We start from the raw sequence: 16,096 nt of genomic DNA on the forward strand, positions 1-16,096 counted from the left end.
ATTTCAAAATAGTAAATGAGTAAAGCATCAACAACAGCATCAGCATCTATATCAACATCAGTTTCAAATCTGTTAATTATAACCATGGACACATTTAGCCAATTTCCGCCTGGAATTTCCTTCCCCTTAAACATTTGTTTTATCTCTGTAGCAGAACATAGCAAGAGCCTGGTTCAGGCCTTAAATTTAAGCTAACCCCCTTGGCTTTGAGTGTGAACAGTCAAATTTCTTATATTTCTTAATGTGTCCACTCAGCAGACAAACATATGAAAACAAAAACAAAAAAACAGCAGGCGAAAGTGTCTGTTTTTTGTTTTTTGGTCTTCAGAGGTCAGATTTTTCAACTATATGCATGTAAAAAGGCCTGGGAATGATTTGAAAACCTTGTTCTAGGTGACTACTAGCTTGGATAAAATCTGGGACAAATTGATCAATTCGAAAAAATTCTACATAATGTTTTGTGAAGACTGGACCTGGAATGAAATTTCACGCCTATAATAAAAAATCATAAAAATATTGAAAATAATAAGAATATAAACCATTGCAATTGCTATAAAAACCTTTAGACACTGCTATAGAGTCTTTATCTGCTGTTACCTCAGAGGCCTTCTGGTGTGGAAAAAAAGAGGCACTGATAAGAAACTGATAAAAACTGTTTGATTTCCCCTTTTGAGTCAATGATTGACAGCTAAAAGGCAGGCGGAATGCAGCCTGAGGCTTCTAGAGGAAGTCTTACCCCCTAAGGGCTCTGAATGGCTAAAAATACAATGAATGACAGCGCTTTTTACCAATCAGATCGCCTTATTTCTCACGGTCCCTCTTCAAACATTTACTACAAAGTCAATAACGTTCAATAGCCTCCAGGTCTGGAGATAAACTAGTCTGGGTTATTTTGGATATGTATCATGCTTCAGAATAAGGTAAAAACATGGGATATATATATTTTTTGCTGGTTTTTGCTTTTTCGGTTTCGTTGGTAAAAATGTATGATATTGAAATGCTGTGCTGGCTGGGTTTTTTTATGGGGTTCTGCTAGTTCATTAATTTATTGGTTTATTGCACAATAGTGTCACATCTGTGGAAACACACTTTATGGTTTTGTTGTGATGATATTGGAGAATACTTGCATGTGAGAAAATTTGTGGAGCGGTTTGAAAAAAACATTGTTTATCTTGCGTTTATCGTCGGCGACCACGATCTGGGCAAAGTGGTACACCTGGCAGTTTTTCACAGTAAACAACACTATTTATTGCATTCAAGTGCTTTATTTTCCATACTGTATTTGCAGTTATATTTAATTCCTGTACAAATGAAAATAAAAATCATGAAATTAAGAAACATAAAAATGTACAATACAAAGCAGACATGTATGAATTCATTGCTTAATATTAACAATAACCGTGCCTTAAAAAGGAGGAAAAAATTAAGTTTGACAAAAGTATTAAGTGCTATGTAAAGATATTTACAAATATGTACCAAAGCTTTACTCCTTCCAAAAAAGGAAGGTGGTTGTATTACATATACAGGGTAAAAAAGTTTGAAATTCTATACAATATTTATATATTTATATATATATAGGCATTATCCAACAAAAAAAGAAACCACTTCTTTAGCTTTCAGATATTTGCAAAGCACAGTCCACATGCTTTCCCAACCATTCCACTACCAAATGAAAATGCTGAAGAACATCTGGAAGTAGCAGTTTAAAATGAATGCAAAAAGTACTTCACAGCTGATTACCAACCATACAAGTTTTACAAAATGGCCCTACCACATTCTTCTTTCATATTTAATATACCAATGCATTTTTTAGTCAATTTCAGTTGTTTTGTTTGACCTCTATATGAGTTCCAGTTAAAAAAAGTTTAAGCCAGCAAAATGGAAATTAGTACTGTAGTTGTTCAATTTCTGCTATGTGGAGTGATTAGATTATTTTGATTTATGTACATTGGATCATCAGTTATCAAGAGGTTTTGCAAACCTTCCAGTCAATGAAACTAGCAGACTGGTTTTGAACAGTAATTTATTAAATAAGAAGTGAGATTCGTACTTTTTTTCAAACAATGTTTTCATGCACGTATCAATCTTACACTAAAGCAAGCAATGTGGAAAACTTTGTCCTGATTTTTTCTGCTGATTCTTAGTGGATAATACTGTTTAAGAATCTTGACTCTTTACATCCAGATGAGACTACTCATTTTGATGTGGGCCTATTGGGATTACAATTACAATCAGTTTTATATATTATTAACCTTTGCACATCATGCAGTTCAATCTAAATTACATAAAAAGAAAATTTCCAGTTTACATCAGAAAACAGTTTTCAAATAATGCAATCTTTGCTACATTTTTAAATATTACTAATACTTATTTTTGGTAATACTACTCTAAGGAAAGGAGGATGAAAAATTCTTAATTTTACCAAGAAGATTATACAACTGATGATTTAAACATTTCAAAGCTTAAACTTCTCTTTTACTGTGGTACTCTTCTGAAGGGAAGTGCTAGGTACAAGAATACATTTTCTTTCATTTCAGCAGGCATTCAAATTTATGTTCCTCATATGTTGTTGTTTTTTTTAGGTTAGTAATTGTGTTCCATTATATTTCTGACAGTATGTGTTAGGTACACAGTCTTAATTACAAGTCTCTTTAGTTGGTGTAATAACAGATAATGACTGACTTCCAACATATGGCCATTTTATCCTCTGCTATCACAGAAGAGAAAGTGCATAAACAAGCTACATAAATTCATGTGTAGATCATTGCAAACTAGCTTAAAAGGTAAATATTAAAGAACAAATTTAAATTATCAAAGAAACAAATCAACATTTTATGATATTTGTCTCTTGTATGTGATGCTGTTTTCTTGTGGATTATGAGCTTTTGCTTCTCTGGTCTTATAATCAATGTTTTTAAACTATGCTTTCTGTAAAACTCGGTTGAATCTGCTTTCAAGGTATGGATTAAAGAACATTAAGTACTGTAAATAAACTAATATCTGGAGAAAATGTTAGTTCATTGCAAAAGTTAATCTGAATTAAATCGCTATTTGTTTTAGCTTAGCAAAAAATGGCATTCTTACGTAGTTCACTTTGTAAGTGTTAGCATTAACTAATTAATTAATTTTAACTACAGTATATTGCCTTTGTGCAGGATAACTATGACTATAACTATGACAGAAAACTGGGTTAACCACCTCCTGTAATCCTTTTGTTTCACTGCAGGGAATATTATAAAACTGTGCAAGGTCCAGAAGATTATGTTATGCTGAAAAATGTTTAAATCCTGATAAAACTAAATGACAAAGTATAATGGTGACACACTGATCAAATACCTTCTTAAACTTAAAATATGTTTATGGATAGCACAATAAGTAACCAATTCTGGACTTATATTTTCTCAAATTAAATATTAAAAGGGCTAATGAGTGTATCTGTCACAGGCATGCACAGTGTTAGGGTAAGGGTTATGCTCCTCTGTGCCAACTGACCAGGTCCTCCATGACGGGAGACATTTACACAACACCAATTGATTCATACATGAGCCCTGTAATGTACAGTATACATGACTTGGGAGATCTAGAAAATATGTTTTTATTAGTTCTCAAAACTGCAGTGTCTGAGGATCAATCACAAACTGCAAAGCAGCTGCATAAATTGGACTTTGAATACACTAAAAAAAAACATCTGGGTGCTTATTATTCATCCTGTTTTTTTCTGCTGAGCCTTAGTGGATAATACTGTTTAAGAATCTTGACTCTAACACCTAGATGAGACTACTAATTTTTTTTATTGCAAGCCAATGGTTTCTCTTCTACGCCTTAACTACAGTAGGTAGATGAATAGATAACTTTACCTCATATATGCTACATCCAGGACCTTACAACTCCTTTAAATGTCTGATCACCAAAAGAGATTTTAACTTACATTATCAGTCAATGGGTAAATTAAAATCCTTGAAAAGAAAGGTATTGACAAGTAAGTCATTCAGAATTGTGAAATATACAACTATACGCTTTGTAGCAGTAAGCATAATTGAGAAAATACATTTTATCATGGGAAAATACATTTTATCAGTCATAAAAACCAATGCCAATATTGGGCCAAAATGTATGTGATGAAAAGTACAGTACATACTAATAGTAATTTTTTCCATGCAGATCTAAACAAAAGGCACATTTCAAAGGTACAGAAAGCTGCTGCTACCTTAAACATGTCTACTTTCTGGAAGTAAGATAATGTGGTCTACCATTTTTCAGTGGAAAACTATCAAATATGGTTGGCTGATTCTAGCCAATTATACTTGAACCTCTCTGAAATTAGTCTTCTTAATAAACACTGATATATCTATGAAGAGAATACTTTTAAACTGAAGTTTCTAAAATACTCACTTTACCATCATAATTTTTCTTAATATGCTTAAACAAACTCTCCTTATCCTTAATTTTTTTAGTGTGTAACAAAACTGCTTCTAGTATGATCAGTGATTTAATATTTTTAAGTACAGTACCATTATACAGGAAAACAGTATAAATACACTTCTAACTCTCTAACATCTTACATAAAACACAGTTGTTTTCTTCTTATCGTGGAATGTACAGATGGATTCGTTTATTTTTGGTTTTAAATAATTACATCTAATTTCAACTATACAAAACCTAATCTAAAGTATTTGTTGATCCCTGTCCTATGCAAAATAAGACTGCCAATAAATCATATACTGTCTGACAGTGCACTAAAAAAGTTGAGTAACGGTGATGTACGAATACATTGTTCGGTAGCTCTGACAAAGGCACTGTGTAGGTTAGACCTTAGCTCCCCTGGTTTTTAGTCATGACTTATCAGAGACCTACAGCAGTTAATATTTCCGGAAACCATCCTTTCCTATGTTTATGCACTTAGATATAACCTGGGGCGCAGATAAAAGGCAATGGTTGAGATGCAAAACAACAGGAAATTATGTGTGGTTAGCTTGCAGAGATCTTTAAAATGTCACCTATAAATTATCAACAGAAAGATTATTTGCATTGCATAGGAGATTTGAAGTAACTTGATATTCTACTGAATATCGACAAATTGTTTTCTTAAGTCCAGCCAGTAGAAGATACAAAACTCATCTGTCAACAAATGACAGAAGAAAAATACAAATATTATCACAGGCACTGTGGCTGAAGAGCATAAGTAAATGAAGGAGAATTCTTAGCTAGTACAAAAACTGGTTTGTGCTCTTGTTCCATTGTTTCATTTTGTTTCACTCAAACATTTACATAATTAAATCTGAAAACTTTTGTGAGCAAATAAGAAACAGAAACACACATGAATTCTTACATAGGTGCAACCAAACTTTCTAAAATATTAAAGCAGGAACACTAGGTGTAGTTTTTATGGAAAACTAATATGAAACCACAGGATCAATAATCTGCAGATTGCACTTTAATGTGCATAGTATTCTTCAGGGCCATACCAGGGTATTTTAGGATTGTTTAAATCATCAACATCTGAAGACCTTTGAGAAATGTTAAATTAGGCTAGTTAAGGTAATACTTAGGTCAATTAGGTCATTAAGGTGGAATCAAAACCTGCAGACACTGCAAGCCTCCAGGTCAAGAGTTATGCCAAATTTTATTTAGTTCCATTTCTGTCTGAAAATTCCCTCTATTTATATTTGAAGGCTGTAGTGACCTCCAGAAATAGGTCTGAAACCTAGACTTTTATCAGTCTGATTTTCAAGTAATTCTCTCCTCACTCTGACCCACAGCTTGGCACTAACAAAAATAACCAATTTTTAAAACTAAGGAAGTTTTATAACAACTCCTTTGTAATGCAATTTAAATGCTTACTATTCAGACTGTCTGTACATACAAAAATATGTTAATGCTTTTAAGGACATTGTATTCAGAGTAATAAAAACGGGTTTATTGCAAAGGTGATGATCTGAAACTATGTTTGAATTTGGTCATTCCACGGCATTCCCATATTGTTAAACTAAACATGGAAGTATGTTCTGTGAAGAAATGGATGTGATGCTACTCTTTTACAACTGCATAAAGAAACATTATGTGTAGCATTATGCAGTGCACTTGTGAATGCAGCTATAGAAGGTAGTAGAGCTCTGACAGACACTATGGAAGTACACAACTTTGTACAATTTAGATGTTTTATATATTTTGCATTGCTGTACCCCTGTTAAACTCCTAAATCTTTAAAACAAGGGTATCACAATAAATATAACATCAACAAGAACAAGAGCAAAAACAATTTTAAAGTCTAAGAAAACACCACAAACTATTAAGTAAAATCTCAGTAACTGACTCATCAAATGAAATCAGTAACTGAAGCACAGTAACACTATTCCCTTTCTACTTTTCATGCCTTTACTCATATGAAAACCTTGTTGTCTTTATCAACAAAAGTAAAAGCCTAGAAAGCCAAATCCTATACTGATAAAGAACTCTAATTCTGTAATTATGAAAGAAACGTTTTTGCATAACACAAATTTTGACATCCATTGTTATCATTCATTAGGTTTAGTAAAAGGTGAAATTCTGTTTTAAGATTTTTTGGCATTACCGAAGACGATATTTTAAAACTTTAAAAAGTTTTATGGCTGTAGTTGTGACATTTAATAATACTGAAAAATAAATAATTAGTTTGAATATAGAGCAGTATAAGAGAAAGCAACATTCAATGCTTGAAGCAAAACTAAAGGCTTCCTTTGGTTGTCACTAAAAATCTGTACCAGAAGAAGCAGTTTTCCAGATTATACTGAATAAATTGTATTTCTCCCTTTTTACAACATTTAAAATAAATGACAGTCAACAAACATAATAAAGATGGACATGTTAGTAATTTATAAAACACATAAAAAGTCTTTAAACAAATTTGATTCCAGGCTTCATAGGTTTTTTTCTTAAAAAATATATATCCTGAATGAGAAAATGGTTTTTGCACGTTTTCTGCGACCATGTTCCATCACTCGTATTTTAAAGGATGGGGTTCATGTCAGTTCTGTGGTTGGTCAGCTGGTTTAAAGCGGCGCTGCCTACAGCTTCTCCAACAACAGTGGTGGAGGTGGTGATGGTGTTGTGTTGGATTACTTGCTGCTGGGAACAGACTGCAGCCGGACTCCCAGGAGGACTGTTCTCTGGACCTGCAGACAACAACATGTTAGTCTGTTCTGCCAGGAATTCATAACTCAGGTTTTGTCACTGTATTTCCTAAAGATATTTTTTGTCAAGATGACAAGTTTGGCAGCTTCATTTTTCATTTTGCTCTGTATAAAGCATCTCGCTGTTTTGTGATCACTTTGAGAATGTTAATTTAATATATATAAAATATATTTGGTGGATTTTTTCATTTAGATTTTTGTGCTCAAATACCTTTAGTACAAAATCTGTTCACAATTTCCAGTACTTTAAATAAAACGTGCCATTGTTTATGTGTAGCCCATTTAGCAAATGTGATAAATTAAAGTTGAGATAGTTTTGCTTTTGAAAACCAAGAATAAAGAGTTTATAAGAATATGTATATAGGGTTACTAGTAATTACAATCCTTCTTAGAAAACCTACATAAGAATTAACAAAAAGAAGAATGCCTTATGATATTGTACATGTGAAATTGTATATTTATTTATTGTATTCATTTCAAAACTCACACAGACAAGGCAGTCCCAGTGATATTTCCCTAATAATCCAAGTATCAGTAATATGAATAGCAATAACGTAATATGGTTTTTATGTTTCTATACACATCTAATTTCATTCCATACAGTATTTAGAAAAAGAAGACAACTAAATTTGCACATGATGGTGAGCATGTGCTAAAATCAGCAATGGTAGGAAAAGAATATTTTACAACAACAATGACATGAAAAAGGACACAATAGTCCACAAGTTACTTTGCTTAATGAAATAACATGTTTGGTAACTCAGGTCTAGCATAAACATACAATGAGCTTTAGATCATCAGACACATTCTCTTTTAAGACACATATACATTTGCAAACATTGAAGCAAAATTAAGGAGGCTACACACTGGCACACAGCTATTTAGAAAAGAAATGTACTTGGACCTGTTGGATTACAAAAAGGGCAATACAAAAAATATATATATTTTAAAAACAGTTTCTCTGATCCTGATTCTCATGTCATTATATATAGATTAATAGTAAGTCTATACATTCTGAAAAAAAAATGGTGAAATCTAAGGACATGAAAAACATAGAATATTACTGCATTTTTGTATAAATGCTTTTCAGTTTTAAACATTTAGTATGACGCTACCAGAGGCAATCCATACAGATCATTTCCTATGGCAGTGTCATAGAACCTCTTAAACCTGACATGTAAAAAGAGTACAATTAAAAACTTGAAATTAACTTTTCAGTACATCGAGTTGTGCCAAGTTGAAGTCTAAGCTGTAATCAGTACAAATCTAATTCTGTTCGAATAAAAATGCAGCTAAACAAATTTATGATGAGTGTGGTAAAGTTAAAGATTGAACGCATTCAAGCTGATCACAGATTTTGTCTATGATGTAAAATATGTAAAATATAATTAGTTCAATATTTGGTAAATAATAGTTCAGATATTTTTTATGCTTTAGTTCATGTGATGGACCACAAAAGTTCAGAACACTGTGAAAATTAATTCTGAGGAGCATGTGCTATTTCAACTAGCAGGCACACAGAAAGTGCTCGTTAGGTTGGCATTAAAGGTGATTTACTTTGATAGAGTAAAGCATTCATTCCTGGAAGCCAGTTCTGGTAATGCCTTGAAAACTAGTCCTGGCATTGTACAGTACATTTTCCAGTTACATTGTGCTTTTGTTACATTACTCAGCTCTGTAACACTAATTAAATTGAACAGGCATCACAGAAAATATAATAACAGCATCAGCCAAGAGAAAGCATTTCTGATGATTGAAGTATGAGCAATTTTAAACAAAAACAACATTTCAGAGCACAAAAATACTTCTTGGAGATAAGGGGTTCTTTAGCAGGCTCCAGGTCACTGCTTTAACAAACTTGATAAATGTAGACTGCTATTAGTTTCTCAATCAACTGTAAAAAATCAACCGGAAATCACAGTATTTAATGGTTACTCACTTAGATAACCTTGTGAATCCTTTTGCATGGCTGTGATTGGACAGTCTTTATGCGTCAAAAGAAGTTGTTTCAGCTGGGTTACCTCATTCTTCAGCATTGTAACCTCATTCTGAAAGACAAGTTAAAAAAATAAATTATGTTATCATAAATGAAACCTTGGCTTTGCGGTAATTCTATACCTGAAAATAGTTACAAAATACCTTGATGAAATTTCAATTGCATACTGCAAATTTCAAGCGAAATCAATTCATAATAAGTGAGGTAAAACTCTCAGAAAATTACAGACCAATGTGTCTTAATTCTATTACTGGTTAATGTATGGAAGCAATAGCTTGAATTAAACCTTTTCTGTAAGAGTCTCTCACATCTCCTGGGAGGAACTCTAACCCACTCTTCCTTAGAGAACACAGCTCTTTAGGTCTCACAACAGCACATACAGTATATGAGATTTAGGTCTGGAGTTTGAGTTGGCCATTCCAAAATCCTGATTTTTTTTCTTTTTGAGCCATTCTGTTATAGATTTGCTTGTAAGTTTTGGATAATTTTCCTGTTGCAGGATTAACATTCTGTTCAGTCTTAGATGTCGGAGAGACATTCTAGCATTTTTCGCTTGAATATTCTGGTATAGTGTGAAATTCAAGGTGGACTCAACAATAGCAAGGTGTCCAGGTCCTGAAGCAGCAAAGGAGGCTCAAACAATCACCTCCCCACTACCGTGCTTGATGGCTGGTATGAGGTTCTTCTGGTCAAAGACAGAATTAGTTTTTTGCCAAACATGACTGGCCTCTTAGTAACTTTGCAATTTTTCTGTTTTTACCCAACAATATGTCAAGGATATTATTTTCAAAAAGAAAACGTCTTCATTCTGCTTGAATCCCCCAATTCCTACCACATTACTAAAAGCATGTTTCTCTGCCCCCCACCCCAATACACATGTACAGAATGGTTTCCTTCTGTCTTGTTGTGTTAATTCAGTACTACAAAAATCTCCAATCTTCCATTCCTTCCTTAAATCCCAGAAAAGGTAGTTGTTATTCAACTGCATAGCCATCTTGCACATAACAATCTTTATGAAGAATTTCAGTTGGGGTTTAGAACTGCGCATAACACAGAAAATGCATTGCTTAAGGTGACAAATAGCCTGTGATTTTTTTAGACTTCACTACAGCATTAGATTATTTTATCCTTTTAGAGAGTCTTAGGAACACCTTTGGACTTTCAGGAACAATTTTTAAACTGGTTTCATTCATATTGATACTGTATTCAGCCCACTGAAGCTCAGCAGGCTTTCTCCTGGAAGTGGTGTTAGTGAGGCCAGTAGGGGGTGCTCACCCTGCAGTCTGTATGGGTCCTAATGCCCAGTATAGTTACAGGGACACTATGAATTGGCTTAATCACTCTGTTCTCCTCCCCACTGAGAGCTGGTGTAAGGTGAGCGTGGAGTGTCCAGGAAACAGCTATATAAGTACAGTATAAGCAATTATTATTATATGTTTCCAACAGATATGGACCTATTGTACTTGGTAGTGCAAGTTACCCTCTTGTGAGGTTTCCTGTTGTGTTCCACAAGGTCCTCTCTAGGCATTTGATTCTATTTACCCTCCTGTTTACCATTCTGTTTACCCTCCATCAACTCCCATCAGGAAGCATGGTATCATTTGCATTGCTATGTTAATGGCACCCAGTAGCAGCCCTGAGCAATTTAGTGTTCGTTTTGAGGAGGTTGGGGCATGGATGTAGTGTATTATGTTCTAAAATTAAATAGTAGCAAAACAGAATTATTGTTGGTGGGCACCCCCCATCAGGTCCAGAATTCCAGTTTCTCTTATCTTAATATTGGAAATCGTAATATTCCAGTAACAACTTCTGTCACTAATCTAGTTGTTAGAATGGACTCATCATTGGTGTCTGAGAATAATTTTTTCACCTCTGAAAAATTGCCAAGATCCAGTCTGTTCTCTCTCAGTCTAATGCATTGTGACTTGTTCTTGAACACTTGACATTTAAAATACCAAGAGAGACATGGTAGGTTGGCAACAGCCTTAATTTTTTTTCCATTTGTAGATTTTCCCTATCATGGAATGATGGACTTCATATTGTTTGGAAATGGCTTTGTAACAGCAACAACTGCAGCAACAAATCTTTCTCAAAGATTGTCACAGATTACTTTTGATCTGGGCATGCTGTGTTACCACATACCTGAGTGCTTAAGAGCAAATTGACAAAGCTTCTGATTTTATATAGATGTGGAGAATCACTTCCTGATGATCAGCTAATCTGACTCTACACACCCTCTTAACTGAGATGGCAGACCTAGGGGTGCACTCACTTTTTCATAAGAAGATATTGAGTGCTGGGTGATTCTTAAAGAAATAATGGCAAAGAAGAAATTTTGAATGTTATTTGAATGTGCCTAAAAGAACTACATTTATTAAGTCTAGAACAAAGGAGAGAAAACTATATCAAAATGTATGTAATCATGAAGGGTAAATATCGAGTTCACCCAGTGGGCTGCTTCATGGTCAGCAGCAAAAGAAAGAGTGCAGTGTCACAATGAGAAACTGAGAATGAATAACAGGAAACTCTTCTTCACACAAAACCTTGTGTGTGTTGGGAACAGGCTCCCAACCAGGTAATCGAAGATCAAACTCAGGACTCTTTCAAGATGCAGGTACCTGGAATTTAATAGTCTTTTATCTACTAAGCAAGCAGATGAGCAAGATGGACAGAATGGCTTCCTCTAATTTTTAACGTTTCTTATTTTCTTCTGTAATTCCAAAAAATCTGCATTGGCCAAATCTGTTACGGATGTTTGAAGGGCAAGCCATGGAATGGCCAGGAGGGCAATAAAGACCCTATGCGTAGTGGCAAAAGGGGCAACATAGAGGTTAGCCCGGGCTCAGGGGGTCGGACGATGTCGAAAAGAAACCTATGCCCTCAGGCCACGGACGTGGGGAGACCTGGTGCTAGGTGGGTCTCAGGACATCCGTAGCCTCACTGCTGAGCCAGGAGCAGAGCAGACACAGGAAGTAAATAGGCTACACAACGAGACAAACCGGAAAGACATGAATAATCACAGGGAACCAGGAACAGGACAGAAAAGCAGCGTCCTCTAGGTGTACATGGCGTGACAGAAACAGATGCTAGAACTTTAGATTTCCCTTTGATATTTTTTACATAATGTTTTTCAGAGCTTTTTGTAAACCACGTTGTTTCAGTAAGAGTGGCAGCATACAAAGAGAATTTAGACTCTCATTCCAGATTTCAATATTTTGTTCGTAACACTAAGACAATGCTGAACAGCATATAAAAGTTTAATTCAGGTCTACTAATTTTTAGTAATTTAAGTAAAATATATTTACTTAAAATATTTAGTCAAATAAATCCAAAACTATACTTTTTTATTTGTTAAAAAATTCAGTTTGAGCAGTACAATATTTTTAAACATATATTCCTTAACTGCCAAGTGAAAACAAAAACATAACTAAATGGCTTTCATCATATCATGATTCATGTGATTCATAATTAATTGAATGTTATTATGATGACAGCAGGAAGGGAAAGAATACAGAATTATTTAAAGCTAATTTGACATAGGTGTTGCAAAGTTTTTTAAAGAGAGCCATCGTCTATCCACTTATTTTTCTGTCTGGAAGTCTCATTTTTATGTTTACTTTACTTTTGCCTATAGTACATTACAGAGTAACACTGAATGTTTTAAATATTGCCAACTGTAAGCTAGGCTGAAAATGCCACTATATGTTTATTGATATAAGTTACAAAGAAACCTATATTTAACACTTGGAACTAAGTCCTTTAATTTCTGCCTGTAACACTTACAAGGCCTGAAATTCATCAAGAGCATTCGAGTGGGAAGAGATGAACAACCTGCTCAGAATTCTGCTGTGCAGCTCTTTAGCACGGCTGCAGATGTCTTCAGGGAGCTCATCCTGAGGGAAGCATTTGTATGGAAACACGAAGGGTACTGCGCATTTTCTAGTTTGTGTCAACACTCTGGTTTGGTGAAGTCGTATGGCCCATACCTGAAGCTGCATGTTTGTTTGAGTTAGTTCTTCTGCTTTTTTTTCCAGTGACATCACCCACACTTTCCTCTTCTGTCTGCAACGCGTGGCAGCCGCTCGATTTCTTTCAAGAAATTTCCGCCTCCTTTCGTCTGGGTCTTCGTCCACCACCCTCCGCCTCCGGCCCCCAGCGGCCTGTGGAGGCTGCAGTGTCTGAGTCGGCTGCATCTGATGGGCTGCAGGTGATACCTGTCAAACACAGCGGGATTATTTTGGCGCTTTTGGCGACGTGTCCGAGTAAATAAAAATGGAAAACAATAGAGAGACAAGAGATGGCACAGATGCTAGCAGACACAAACATCACTCCCGTTCCCATTCACATCAGTCCCCAAGCCCCTGATCTGCAGACATTTTGGCTCTCTGTCAAGAATGGCAAGAGTCTAAAATTAACTGCCAGCCACCACCTGAAAGACTTTCAGAATAAAAATGCAATACAATCTATGTCTGGTCTACAGAAATGAAAGAAAAACACCTCTAAGGGCAACACAAACAGGCTGCATGTTTTCTGTATGTTTGCTGCTATGAATGGTATAGTATAGATTAAACGGTTTAGTAGGTAGCTGTTAAAATACACTGAATAACTAATAATATTTGTCAATAATATTAAGAACATTTCCACTGGTGAAATTTATCTTATGACTATGTCTTGTCCCTAAAGACCCACTGTATGCCACCTCAAATTGGGCTATACATAACCATGGGGGGCTTTTTTATGTACTTTTTACAAATCGATAATTCTCTATGGTTATTACAAATGAAAGTGATTTTACAGTATGTCTAAAATTAACAATAAATACTTCTTATCTCTCCATCTTATTGTAGAATTACCTGAAACACATAACAGAATTATGAGCAAGATGACTTTTTTAAGCGAATAAATATATAAAGAGCACAATTATTTGAAGAATGCAGTTACTTTTGACATTGCAAAAATACAGCAAGGCACAATAATCTGGTCACTCAGAAAACCGAAAAAATAGGATGCAGGGTTTTGCAAAACAAAAGACAGTAGTATCTCAAACAGTTGTGCACATATTCTAACTACTAATCAGCAAGGTAATATTTTTCTTTAATCACTATCTCCTTACAACAAAAAACACTGAACAACCCTCTTGAACTCTGTTGTTGTTCTCCCTTAAACTCAGATCTTAAGGTCTTTACATGACAAATAGTTATTTGAGGGTATTCCTTACATTATAATTAATTACGCACAGCAAAATGAAGTATGATTACAGGTGGAAAATCCTAAATGGTATGTAAATGTCTGATCTATAAGATTTATATGAAAAAGAATATAAAGAAAATAGAATAACTCACAGATTAGCCTGATGAGTAAATTAAATTTGATCATGACAAAAAAAAGCTATTCTTCAATTATAATCCTTATTTTTGCTTTTTAGGTAATAAATCAATTAACTGCATAGTAACAGTACAGTAACAGCCATTAGACATTATTTATGCACAGTATAGCACATGCAGAATAACAGTACATACTGCTTCCTCCAGGTAAGTCATTAGTATGTTTCTATATTTAAAGGAGTTGTGTTCAACTATGTGTAGATGAAAATGTTTAAACAATTATCACTGAATAAAACTTCAAGTCTGGACCACCAGAGATAACCTCAAACATGATTTCACCATATGAAAGATATTTTCTGAGTTGGTAATCACAGCCCTCTAAATCACTGCAAACATAATAAATATGACTTATATGGGTACTTTTTCTATTTTCACATTAAAGGTTCCAACTTGATTATTTTAATTAGAACATTCTTATTACCAGACAGGAAACTAACAGTCTTGTGTTAATATAATTGTAGCACCCAAGTTAATGGCTGTGTTTTCGCTCACAGTGCTGTGCATCACAAGTGACGCACTAGTTTTGGACAAAGGAAAATACAGTAAGTACCACTTCAGCATAAAATAAGATTCACCCACTAATAAAACACATTTAAAGGAAAGGAAAACTAATCAACTCCAGTAATCTTTTTCTTAATAATAATTCCTCACACTTATATAGCACTTTTCTGGACAGTCCACTCAAAGCGCTTTACAGGTCATGGGGATCCCCTCCACCAGTGTGCAGCCCCACCTGGATGATGCGACGGCAGTCAGTGTGCGCCAGTACGCTCCCTACACACCAGCTCTCAGTGGGGAGGAGAACAGTGCGATGAAGCCAATATTGATAGATGGGGATTACTAGGAGGCCATGACTGGTAGAGACCAGGGGGAAATTTGACCAGGACACCAGGGTAACAACCCTACTCTCCCTACTCTCAGGGAGAAACGACCACAGAGTGACGGCCTCAGTTTTACGTCTCATGTGAAAGACTGCACCTTCTTACAGTGTAGTCTCCCCGTCACTATACTGGGGCATTGGGACCCCCACAGACTGCAGGGTGAGCGCCCCCTACTGCCCCCACTAACACCTCTTTTTCTTGTTTGAAACCGATACATAACAAGAGTCCTAAGGTCAGCAGCAGACAGCAGCGGTGGCAGGTACCTGAGACTGTGCTCCAGAGTGGAGAGGCTGGTGTGGCGAGGACTGGTGGTGTGCGGGGTGGCTGTGCAGATGCTGCGGGTGCGAGTGGGGGTGCTGATGGCTCTGTGGGTGGTGGTGAGAGGGCTGATGGTGCCCGTGATGATGGGGTGGGGGGTGCTGGTGCTGGTAGGCATGTGGAGGAGGCTGCAGAGGCTGGTGCGGGTGCGGGTGCGAGTGCAGGTGGTGGTGAGGAGTCTGGTCCTGTCGAGCCGACATCATCTCCATCATGTGACCCATCGTGTTCATGGTCCCATTGGGCATGGCTGCAGGGTGGTGAGTCAGTGCTGCCTTCAGCCTCTGGGAAATGTAAACAAATACATACAGACATATAAGTACTTTTTTTCTTTCTTCTTTGAGCAGTAAC

General features: G+C 35.6%; 1 protein-coding gene and 1 long non-coding RNA gene across 3 annotated transcripts in view; one reads left to right on the forward strand and one right to left on the reverse strand.

Annotated features, from left to right (window-relative positions):
* Nucleotides 1-848: 848 nt before the first annotated feature.
* LOC148650769 (uncharacterized) lies at nt 849-13,999 on the forward strand. The gene is made up of 3 exons (XR_015925536.1): nt 849-920; nt 12,952-13,090; nt 13,200-13,999. It is a non-coding gene; the product is annotated as an uncharacterized LOC148650769 (long non-coding RNA).
* creb5b (cAMP responsive element binding protein 5b) overlaps nt 1,246-16,096 on the reverse strand; it is a 103,612-nt gene continuing 88,761 nt past the window's right edge. For both annotated transcript variants that reach the window (XM_088600299.1, XM_088600300.1), the window contains 4 exons: nt 15,694-16,029; nt 13,152-13,379; nt 9,109-9,217; nt 1,246-7,151 (listed from right to left, as the gene is read on the reverse strand). In XM_088600299.1, the coding sequence (XP_088456425.1) occupies nt 6,985-7,151; nt 9,109-9,217; nt 13,152-13,379; nt 15,694-16,029 (840 nt within the window). In that variant the 3' untranslated portion in view covers nt 1,246-6,984. The remainder of the gene's footprint in view (nt 7,152-9,108; nt 9,218-13,151; nt 13,380-15,693; nt 16,030-16,096) is intronic.

Source organism: Lepisosteus platostomus, chromosome 12 (assembly GCF_059453375.1).
Source record: "Lepisosteus platostomus isolate fLepPlt1 chromosome 12, fLepPlt1.hap1, whole genome shotgun sequence".
Taxonomy (NCBI): domain Eukaryota; kingdom Metazoa; phylum Chordata; class Actinopteri; order Semionotiformes; family Lepisosteidae; genus Lepisosteus; species Lepisosteus platostomus.